This window comes from Dermochelys coriacea, chromosome 14 (assembly GCF_009764565.3).
Source record: "Dermochelys coriacea isolate rDerCor1 chromosome 14, rDerCor1.pri.v4, whole genome shotgun sequence".
NCBI classification, from domain to species: domain Eukaryota; kingdom Metazoa; phylum Chordata; order Testudines; family Dermochelyidae; genus Dermochelys; species Dermochelys coriacea.
Genome location: NC_050081.1, coordinates 39,415,802 through 39,426,698, shown reverse-complemented (window position 1 = coordinate 39,426,698; position 10,897 = coordinate 39,415,802). Strand labels below are relative to the sequence as shown.

The 10,897-nt window shown below is 60.3% G+C and overlaps 1 protein-coding gene across 5 annotated transcripts in view; it reads left to right on the top strand.

The window, feature by feature from the left end:
* LOC119842584 (H-2 class I histocompatibility antigen, Q9 alpha chain-like) overlaps window positions 1-10,897 on the top strand; it is a 37,363-nt gene extending 26,466 nt beyond the window's left edge. For 4 of the 5 annotated variants that reach the window (XM_043497231.1, XM_043497230.1, XM_038370936.2 and 1 more), the window contains exons 3-9: window positions 5,450-5,725; window positions 6,249-6,527; window positions 6,858-6,947; window positions 8,273-8,305; window positions 8,651-8,674; window positions 9,503-9,535; window positions 9,991-10,897. In XM_043497231.1, the coding sequence (XP_043353166.1) occupies window positions 5,450-5,725; window positions 6,249-6,527; window positions 6,858-6,947; window positions 8,273-8,305; window positions 8,651-8,674; window positions 9,503-9,535; window positions 9,991-9,995 (740 nt within the window). In that variant the 3' untranslated portion in view covers window positions 9,996-10,897. The remainder of the gene's footprint in view (window positions 1-5,449; window positions 5,726-6,248; window positions 6,528-6,857; window positions 6,948-8,272; window positions 8,306-8,650; window positions 8,675-9,502; window positions 9,536-9,990) is intronic. The other variant, XM_038370938.2, reaches the window with a different exon arrangement.

Sequence of the window (10,897 nt, the reverse complement as noted above, 5' to 3'; positions counted from 1 at the left end):
GCACCTGCAGGCCTGGAATCTTCCTGGCTAAACCCTGAGGATCCGGCTTGTTCAGAACCAGTTTGTAGAGTTCTTCTTGGCAGCAGGAAAGTGCTCCGCCAGGGAGAGTGACTGGGCAAAGTGGAAATGATTCTCCATCTGCTCCACCCAGTGCAGAGTTACACCCATGCAGTCCTCGTTGCAGCTCATTCTGGGTTACCTCCGATCCCTGAACCAGCAAGGCCTGGCCTTCCCTCAGTCAAAGTCCACCTGGCGGCCGTCTCAGCCGGCCATCCAAAGGTTTTCTCATCACGGAATGGTAATTCGTTTCCTCAGAGGCCTGGAGAGGGTATTTCCCTTAGATGAAGGAACCGCTCCCCCCGCCCTGAGACCTGAACCTTGTGCTCTGAAAACTGACGGGCCCAGCCTTCGAGCCGCTAGCACCGTGCTGGCTGCTGCACTTCTGTGTGAAGGTCGCCTTTCCGGTGCCCATCACGTCGGCCAGAAGAGTGTCAGAGATCCGAGCCCTCACCGTGGAGCCCCTGGACACTATCTCCTTTAAACACAAAGTAAAGCTACCCCTACATCCAAAGTTCCTCCCAAATGTGGGGTCCCCAGTTCCACTTGAACCAGCTGATTTTTCTCCCAGTCCTTTACCCTAAGCCGCACGCAGACCGGGAAGGACAATGCCTGCACTCGCTGGACATCAGACGGGTGCTGGCATTTGACATTCGGGGACTAAGCCCTTCCCATAAATCCCCGCAGCTTTTCATAGCGATAGCGGGAAAAACGAAGGGGCTCCCTGTCTCTGCTCAGAGGATTTCGTCTTGGGTTACATTGCGCATCCAGGTGTGTCCTGACCTAGCGGGGATTTCCCGTCTGCCGAACATAATTGCTCACGTCACGAGGTCTCAGGGCTCTTCAGCGGCCTTTCTAGCGCAAGACCCTGCTCGGGGTATCTGCCGCGCTGCAACCTGCTCTGCGCGCACGTTCCCAGCGCGCTGGGCCCTCACTCAGCAGGCCAGAGACGACGCACGCTCTGGCCCAGCCGAGCTGCAGCTGGCTTGTCCTGGAACTCCGGGCCCACCTCTGGTGCCGTGGCTTGTGAGACACCGAAATCGGCACGAGCAAGCGCCCGTGTAGCTGGAAGAGGAAACGACAGCTACTGATCGATAAGAAGGAAGTGAGGGGCGTGGGCGCGGTGGGGCCCCTCATACCGGCTCTAGGAGCGAACGGCACCAGGGGGCGCCAGGTAGCCGATGGGTAGCGCTAGGGGGAAATATTCCGGCAGCGATGCTCAGGTGCAGACACCCCTACATGGGAATGGACGTGTGCAACAGCTCGAAGAACCGCAGTTACAGAAAGGTTAGTAACAGTTATTTCCCCAGCGATCAGGGGGGTCTTCAAACAGAGACTTGGCTTTTACCCCAAAGATTATCCCTGTTTGTCCCAGGGCCCAAGAAATGGCGATTTCCCTCTTCTTGTCCAGCACCGTCTCACCGAGGGAGGAGCTCTGGCAAATGCTGAGTGTTCATGGAGCCCTCGAGATCCACACCCACTGCACACGGGCTTTGTGCACGTCCAGGGCTCAGTTTGTTCTCTGCCATCTGCCATCTAAAGGAAAACCAGCATCAAAATCTGCCATGCCAGGGTGGCTGAGATGGTGCATCCCGCAGCCTACAAGTCAGAGCCGCCCCAGCACCCAGCATCTACCCCCCCGCTGAGAGCTGCAGCAGCCCCGGGGCTGCGGGTTTGTACTGCCCCATATGGTGAGACCTTCCCACTGTGTCATAGCTGGACATGCGGCACCAGCCCACGCTGCTGTGGGTGGGAGGGGGCCCTGCGCTGTGTCTGCCGGTAGCAGAGAAGGAGCTGAGCACCCCGGTTGTCTTTCTGTCGGAACAGCCCTGACAGCTCCCTGCTGTGGGAATCCCCTGGGGTATGGGTCTGTGCCCCTGAAGCTGGGAGAGAAAAGGAAAACATGTCCTGACAGATTGACCATTTCCTTTCTCCAAGTCACGAGGTCCATGACCCGACCCCTCCCCCCCCCCCCAGTTTGGAGCATTTCTCTGGCCGGCTGGATAAAAAACCCTGGCGGGACCATCCTAGCCCAGTTCCTCTGCAGCAGGAATTCACCATTTCTCTCTGTAATGCTGGAGGCTCAGCCCACAGGGGCCGGTGTCCTGTACATGGGGAGCTGTCTCGGCAGCAGGCTCTGGGGGTAGCTGGCCAGCTCTGTTTGTGCCCATGGAGCTGCAGCCAGCCTGGCGTGGGGGACAGAGCTGCGGCCCCGATAAAACGGAGAAGAAACTGTCAGTCAGTCGGAATCACTTTTCTAACGTGGGAATAGTTTGTTTTGCCTTCTCGTGGCTGAGGCGTTTGGGGGACGCCCCCACCCCAGGGCGTGTGAGAGCATCCAGGGGTCACGCTGTAACCAGGAATGCACACGCGGCCCCAGGGCTCCCCTACCCCGTACTAGCCCAGAGGTGGGTGGTTCTGGCCCCACTGCAGGGCTCTGGGGCTGTCGGATGGCGACTGAGCTTCTCCCCAAACCCAGCATCCTCATTCATTAATTCTGTGCCCCACCACCCACATCCCCAGGCCTCTCTGTGTCCTGTCTGCACTGAGATTTCCCTGCCCCCAGCTGCCTGCATGTCCCAGCCATGCCGAGCTCAGACAACCCCAGCTCAGGCTGTTCCCTTGCAGGGCAGGAGGCTCCGCTCCCATCTTAGTGCAGAGCCGGGAGTGGGGGTGACCCAGGAGGGCAGCGTCTTGAGGGGAGCTGGGTGGGGGGACCGAGGGGGCTGGTGCAGAAGGAGCTGGGGTGGGGGCACAGAACGTGCAGAGGGGGCTGGTGCTGAGGCAGGGTGGGACAGAGCAGGCAGGGGCTGGAGGCTGGAGGGGACTGGGGCAGAGGAGGACAGACCGGCACGGAGCAGTTTCAGAAGCAGGCGCGTGGAAGAGGCTGTTGTAGGGTGGCAGTGGGTGCAGAGGGGTTACACAGGATGCAGGGCCAGGACGGTATCGAGGGGGGTGCCCAGAGCTGGGGGGCAGGGCAGTGCAGGGGCTGGAGGGGAGCCTCCCCTGGGTGGGAATCAACAGGGAGCAGACACCAAAAGGCAGGAGGACAAGGTCAGGAGGAGAGACCCGGGGAACGGGGTGAGCCCGGGGAGGAAAGCGAGCAGGGGACCGCTGGTGCCTGGAGGGGGAGAGGGGGGGCCGTTTTAGCTAGTTCATCCTCTGGCTGCCATGGCCCCAGGGCTGTGAGATGTACCATACTCAGGGGACCTAGGCAGCCTGCCCAGCTTTTGGGGTTCGCTGTGCAGATGGGGCCTAATTATGTCCAACCTGCGCTGAGCTCAGGCTGGTGCCAGCTGCGAAGATGGTTAATGGGGTTGGCTCCTGCCTCCAGCAGGCACTGAACTGCCATTAATGGCTTGGGCTGAACCCCCGCAGTGGAGGTGGGGGGCTGGCTGGACACTGTGCAGAGGCCGGATTCGGGGTGGGGGGGGACATGCTCAGCTCTGCCTGGGCGTTGGACCCTTTTCAGTGTCTCGGGCTGGGCCCCTCCCCCAGATCGCCTGTCACTGGTGAACACGCAGCCCAGACTGTGCTTTTCTCTGGGTGGGATGGGGGCATGTGAGGGTGTTTGGGACCCCGGCTGGGCTGTTCTCATATCTACCCGCCCCGCTGCACCCACGGGCTCCCCGCTTCTGTTTGCCGAGCCAGTCGCCCTCCCTGCCCCTAGCTTCTCTTTCCTGCCCCAATGCCCCATGACCCCCCACACCTCCTGGCAGCCCAGGGTGCAGCCATGTACCAAGGGCAGCCCTGCTTTGGGTTCCTGGCAAACCCTGGCAGAGGGAGCCGCCTTAGCCAAGGGCAGTGTCTCTGCCGTCTGCCTGGCTATAGGGAAATGGCAGCCATCTTAACACAGGGCGTCCTGCGGCTCCAGCCCTGAGAGCAGTGGGAGACGGCGGCCAGTCTGAAAAGGAGCAAAACCACTGGAGTTTGCTCTTGAGCATCCCTGGGCCAAGGTCATGCCCCGGAGTGCGGGACGGCACCTGGAGTTGTGCTCTAGAAACTGGAACAAGTAGATAATGGGAACATCGGGCACTTGTGGGGTGGGGGCACTGCTGGGTGGGGTCAGTGTGAACGGGGAGGGGGCAGAGGGACCCTGCCCGGTTGTTCCAGCCAGAGCAGGGTTACTGGTGGGACCCCTGTTCCCTCTCTCCTGGCGGGGCGGGTCCCATCACAACTCCTCTGGCTGCAACCCAAGTGTGTTGGGGGCTCCCTCCAGAGAGCAGGGGCTGGGCTGGGGATGGAGGGACTGGACCCCAGAGCAGGTGGGGCACTGGGCTGGCCAGAGGGGCAGTGACCGCAGCGTGAGGGGACCAGGGATGGGAACAATGTCAGTGGGGGGGGCCTTTCCCTGCCACAGCCAAAGCCCCCCCTGCACTCGGAAACCCACTCACCCCCCGCAGTGGTGGGTATATGTGGGGCTGAGTGAGCTCTGGTGGGCATAGGGCTGAGGGGACCCCAGATGGCCAGGCTACAAGCAGCTTGCAGCAGGGGGGGATGGCGGGGCCCACTCGCCTCTCGTGAGCGCCCCTGCCGGCCAGGTGGGTCTGCACTTTTTCCCAACTTTGCATTGATTTGCAGTGACCTCTGCCAGCAGTTAACCTTCTCGGGCAGGTTTTCGGTGACTCACCCCTCTGGCCGAGTCTCTCTGTCTGTAGGTGAAACACACGGAAAATAACCCCCTTCTGGGGTACACCGTCCAACAGGGCCTGTCACCGCACCCTGCTTACAGCCCCTCCTGGGTTCGCTCAAGTATTGTCCCCTGCTCTGGTATGGAGCAGTGACCCCGGGGCTTCCTCCCTGGGGGCTCTTCGCCTGGGGCCCCAGCTCAGTCACTGTTTATAGTTCAGCTGCCTTCGGGGTGGGGGGGCCGTAACAAAGTTTAACTAGTAGTGACTCTTCTGGGTTTTCAGCACCCTCCGGGCTACTCCTCGCTCAGAGTTTGTCACCCACCGTGACCGATGGGGGTGACCCAGGCAGGCCCACCCACCCCTATTCCGGGTCCCAACTCGGGGACCTGATAAGTAGCCCCTGCCTGCTGCTTTCCTTTAACCGTTTGCTGCTGCATTTCCCTGGGCCACTTCCCCACAGCCCCAGGACTTTGCTTGCTCCTCTGGCTGAGGTTAATACAGAACCTCATGACTATGATCCAACACAGCGGCTCCTTTTTTAGGATCCTGCTGGTCCCTGATTGGCTGTTCCCCGCAGCCTCTCTAGGCAGCTTGGAGGACTCACCTCTACTGCTCTTTACCTGGGGCAGGGTGTGGTAAGCAGAGGGTCTCAGGGGCTGGTGCCCCCATCGCAGGGCAGCTGGGGGTGTTGGAGAATCTCTAGCTGCTCCCTGTGGCTCAAATCATGACCCAGCCCTGGGCCTCGGCTCCGTGTGTTTCAGGATTTCACACTCTCCAACTGATGTACGGCTGTGAGCTCCGGGGTGACGGCTCCAAAGCGGGGTTTGAGCAATATGCGTACGATGGGCGAGACTTCATCAGCCTGGATAAGGACCAGGAGACCTGGGTGGCGGCAGATGACAAGGCTCAGATCACCAAACGGAAATGGGATGCTGACAGGAGCTTCACTCAGAGACAGAGAGCCTACCTGGAGGGGACCTGCATCGAGTGGCTGGAGAAGTACCTGGAGTACGGGAAGGAGACGCTGCAGAGAAGAGGTGAGGGGGGCACGTCAGACCCCAGGGCTCACTGAACGGGGCGTACCCTCACTGCAGAGATCGCTCTCCCCGTGTCCGTCATGCTGAGTGTTGTCCCTGTCCCTCTCTCCCCACTTGAGGCGAGGCCCCAGCATCGCTGCAGGAGCCACCGTTCATCTCCCTGTCCCGCCCCACCCCCAGCTGAGCAGAGCCCCTCGGGGTGTCTGTGCCCTGGCCATGGGCCATGTGTATCGGAATCGGACGTGGGAGCACGGCTGCACCAGGTCCCGTCCCTCTGGCCTGGGACGGGGCAGTGCTGTCCCCTGTGGTGCATTGCCCAAGCGCTGCCTGCTCCGGCTGGAAGGGGGAGCAGTCTGTGGTCACTGGGCTGAGAGAAGACAGGGGGGACTCAGCTGCTGGGTCTCCCTGTGCAGGGGGCTGAGCCGGTGCCTCCCACAGAGGGTTCCAGCCCCCTCAGCTGCTGCCGCCCCGGGGAATCCAGCTCGGGGAGTTTCTCTCTAACTCTGTGTCTCCTTCCCCCCAGAGCCACCGCGGGTGCAGGTGAGCGACCGGCCGAGCCAGGATGGGGGTCTCACCACCCTCTCCTGCCAGGTCCACGGCTTCTACCCACGGAACGTGGCCGTCGTGTGGCTGAAGGAGGGGGTGGCCATGCCGCAGGAGACGAAACATGGGGACGTGGTTCCCAGCGGGGACGGGACCTACCAGACCCGGGCCACCATAGAGATCGACCCCAGCAGTGAGACCAGTTATACCTGCTGCGTGGAGCACCCCAGCCTGGCGGAGGATCTGAGAGTGCCCTGGAGTAAGGGGGGACTGGCCCTGGGATGGGGGGAGGGGGCAGGGGGAAAACACAGGATACTAATGGGGGGTGAAGTGACTGACCCCTGGGATGTGGGGGAGGGGATTTCAATGGGGTTGTGGGGATCTAGTGGGGGGTTGGGGTGACTGGCCTCTGTGATGGAGGTGGGGGGGATACAGGACACTAGTAGGGGAGCCAGGAGATTGACCCCCATTATGGGGGGGAGAGGATTTGGGGGGGTTATGGGGCACCAATGTGGGTGAGGTGACTGACCCATGTAACAGAGCGTGAGGGTTTGTGGTTCCCCTGCTCACCGTCTCATTCCCATTTCAGAGCCCAAGTCCAGCGTGATGCTGATCGTGGGTGTTGTTATTGGGGTTGTCGTGCTGATCGCTGCCATCACTGGAGCCGTTTTCTTCCACAGTAAGTTCCAGGTGTCTGTGCCAGGCCATGGTGATGTGCCCATCACCCTAGTGCCTGGGCTGGGAGATTGCTGGGCTGCTCTGGACTGGCTGGGCCCCTGTACGCACCCCTACAGCCCCCGGCGTCAGTGCTGTGTGGCTGCCCCGTTCTGCTGCTGGGCCCAGGGCTGCCCAGTGGGGAACAAAGGGGTAGTTTGCTCTGGGCCCCCAAGCCGCAGAAGTTGAGCAGTGCTGAGCTGGCACGTGGGGTCGCAGCGCCATACCTGAGTCTGTGCTGTGACCCCGTGCGTCAGATCGCAGGGCTCAGAGTGGGGAGCCGGAGCCAGGCCCAACCCCCCAAGACAGGCGCCCCCGAGGCAGGATGAGTGTGGGGCGGGGTCACTCTCTGCCCCTCACCATCTGGGTCTCCCCCTGTGTGTTTACACCCTTGCAATGGTGGGGGGGCCTCAGACTCTGCCCCAGGCCCCCTGTGACAGTCTATGTGCCCCCCCCGGTCACACAAACTGGGGGGTAAAGGGCAGAAGAGCACCGCCTACGAGTCCTCTCCACAGCTTTCCAGATGGCCGGGTCAGGGTCTAAAGTCCAAAACACAGGTGATGGCCCTTGGGAAGCAGGGCAGCGTGGCCTGATGGCCAGAGTTCAATGGGGGGGGGCACCCACCAAGGGATGTGGCAGCCCCAGTACGGGGGCCCCGACCCAGGGCCCTAACAGTGGCATAGCAACTTGCCACTGACTCAGCCGGGGGAGTCCTACCGAAACCCGCTGAGGTTTCCCGGGTGGGAGGTACCACTCCATCACCCTCCCTGGGTCACTTCCTACCAGAGTCTGCGTTGGGGTCTCCCATGAGCCTTCGCATTCTCCATGGTGAGTTGGCTTGTGGCTCCTCCAGTCGCTGGGGTTCAAGTGGGCCCAGGGAGACTCTGATTCCCAGCACAGTCAGGGGCTGTGGCTGGCCCTCCGCAGGCACTTCCCAGGCAGGTTCTTCCCCTGCGGCTGCCAGCCCAGAAGGAGCTGGGCTTCCTCCCTTTACACGGCTATAGCATCTGGAGCCATGCCCAGCACCGCTGGGGAGGTGGGACTTCTGCTGTCAATAATACGGGCTTAACCCTGTCTGGGCTAGTTCAGGGTAAGCAGACCCCATCACACCCCCCAAAACTCTGTGTGGCCCTGGCTGGGCCAGAGCCACCGGAAAATGGTTCGTACAGAGCCTGTCATCCTGCCCCTGCAATGGGCTGGGCCCCTTGGTTCTGGGCCATGGGCACAGATTGGAGCCAGTTCCTGCCCCGGGAGCAGCCATGCTCATTGCAATCTGCCTTGTCTCTGCAGTGAAGAAGAAAGACGGCTACAAAAAGGCTGCAGGTAAGTGCTGAGCCCTCTCTGTGCCCCTGTTGCTGTGTGACCTGGTACATGGCAGCCTGGGGCCAGTACCCAGAGACCTCTCCTAGCCCCCACGGCCTCTGAGGCTGGGGAGCTGTAGCAGCGGGACTGGCCAGCGACAGTCCTGGGCAGTGACGCTGGCACCCTGGCTGGGTCTGGGTGCTCTGTATAGGGCACCCATCACCATGGTATCTGGGCACAGTGGTAAAACACCAACACCTGGCTCAGCGTCACAGGGCTGTGTACGTGTATAATGAGTGTGGGGCAGGGAGAACAGGGACCCTGCGTTCCACGAGACACTGACCCCCGCTTCCTTCTCCCTCACAGCTCACGAAGGCTCTGCCAGCTCCGGTAGGTGATGGGCAGGTGACACTAGCCCAGGGGACATGCTGGGGCCTGAGGCTGTGGGGGGAGGCACAGGACGTGTTCACGGACCTCAGGGTCCCTCTGTGGGGTGGGGGGTCCCTGTTGTTTCAGTGACACTGGGGGTTTGGCTGCATGGAGAGATTGACCAGCAGAGCTAAATTATTCAGTCACAGCCATGCTGGTCGATTTCTTCTGATTAGGCTGAGTTCAAAAGAACCTAGGGGAGTCAGGGGAGTGTCAGCACCCAACTCCGCTCGGCTGCTTTGAAATTCCCAGCCCGTGGTCTGCAGCAGCCCGTGAAGTCGGTAGCGGCGCACACACCTCGTACCAGACCGGCCGTGTGTGTTCCCAGTGGGGTTGGGGGTCGTCTGACCCCTCGGAGGAGCATTTCGCCCTGGCGGTGTCTAGTCTGGGTCTGACCCCGCCCCCTCCTGCTGCTGCTGCTGGGAGCTGGGTTTGGCGCCGATGGGACGTGTTGTACACCGAGGGGGGGATGTAGGAGCCTCAGCCCCACTGATTTCAATGGGGTTTGGTCTCCGGAGTCACTAAGGTGCTTCTGAGAGTCCCACCCCCGTATGTCCAAGTCCCCAGTGGGGGGCGGCGCAGGGATCTCAGCCCCAGGGAGCAGTGACCAGCCCTGACTCCCGCTGGCTCACCCTTCCTCATCCCTCGCACCAGGGCAAAGTGCAACCGCTCGGCTGGGGCAGCGTCACACCTGCCCTGCAGCAGGGTAAATGCTGACACAAGGGGCCGGGCGGGGATCAGGGCCGGAGACACTAACACCCCCTTTTTCCTTCTCCTTCTCCTTCTCAGGAAGCAACCAGGGATCGGACACCTGTGTCAATGGTAAATGAGGGGGAAACCAGCCGGGGGGTTCAGTGGGGGAAACCCCTGCCCAGAGTCCCCAGGCCCTGCCCTTCTGACCAGCCAGCCCTGGGGAGCCCTGCCCTGATCTCCCTGCAGTCAGGGGGTGCTGAGTGTGGGGGTGGGTCTGCATCTCCCCTCTGCAGGGAGTGGTTCCAGACGGCAGGGAGTCGGGGAGGGGGTGTGGGGTGTGTCTGGCTCTCTAGGGGAAGGGGCGGGATGCGTCACAGATGCTGCGCTGGCCGCCGGGAGCAGTGATCACTATAGCTCAGTGGGTGCGGTGAACGGCTTTACGGTCTCCTCCCCCTCGGCGTGGGGTGTGGCGCCCAATCAGAGCTTTACCCCGAGACCCAGGTGAGCGCCAGGTATCGTGGCCGGCACTGCTGACTCTGCTCACCCGAACCCCAGCGCTGACTCTCCCTGTCTCATTTCTGCAGCGTGACGGAGCCCGTCGGCCCCTGCACAGCCTGCTCGGGGGACCCAGACTCGAGGAGAGACAGGAGCAGATCAGGCTCCTGGGAATGCAACGGCTAATCAGCACCTTCCACAACCTGCTTAAAGCCCTTTGCCTTGATTGTACCCAGACTTAACGCCCGGCTGTGAGACAGGAGCTGCAGCATTCACTTTAGAATTGAACTCTCTGTGGCAGCAGACTGCCAGGGATGGTCGGGGTCGCTTATTGTTTGATTTCTACAGAATTGTCTTTTCATTTAAAAAAAAAAAAAATCTTGCATCGCTGAAGATCTTGTTTGTCTAGAAAAATAACCAGGGTTGGGTGGAATGAATTATTAGCGTAGTGCTGTACCCAGGACGTACCGTTCTGTCTGCTTTGATTGTAACAGACCCAGATTTCTGTTTCTGTGGTTATTAAGATATTATTCTTTTTGCTGCTGCAGCTTTCTGTGTAATGAGATAAATCCTGCTGTCAGGTCACTGGTCACTCAAGTGTAAGGCCTTGTCTACATTGCGATTTGCACTGGTGTAACTATAACCGTGTGAATTTAAAGTGGGCTAGTTAAATCCCTCTGTGGACACGCTTAGTCTGCTATAAGACATGGCTTGTTTTGATTTAAACTGATTCCCAAGTGACTCAAGCGACACCAGAAAAAGCCACCTCTCCTACCAGAATCAGTGTCCCCTAACTGATCTGGTGCAATTTTGCGTATAGACGACGCCTAAGCTTGTGCCGGTTCTGTTCCCAAATGGGTTGATTTTTGTGTGTGATGGATGTAATTTTTTTTTTTTGTTTAAGATTTTAAAAACAGTTTTAAATAGTAGCATGTTACATCTCTTGGCAATTTTCATGTGGACACAATAAATGTAGGTTTGGGGGTTTTAATCTCT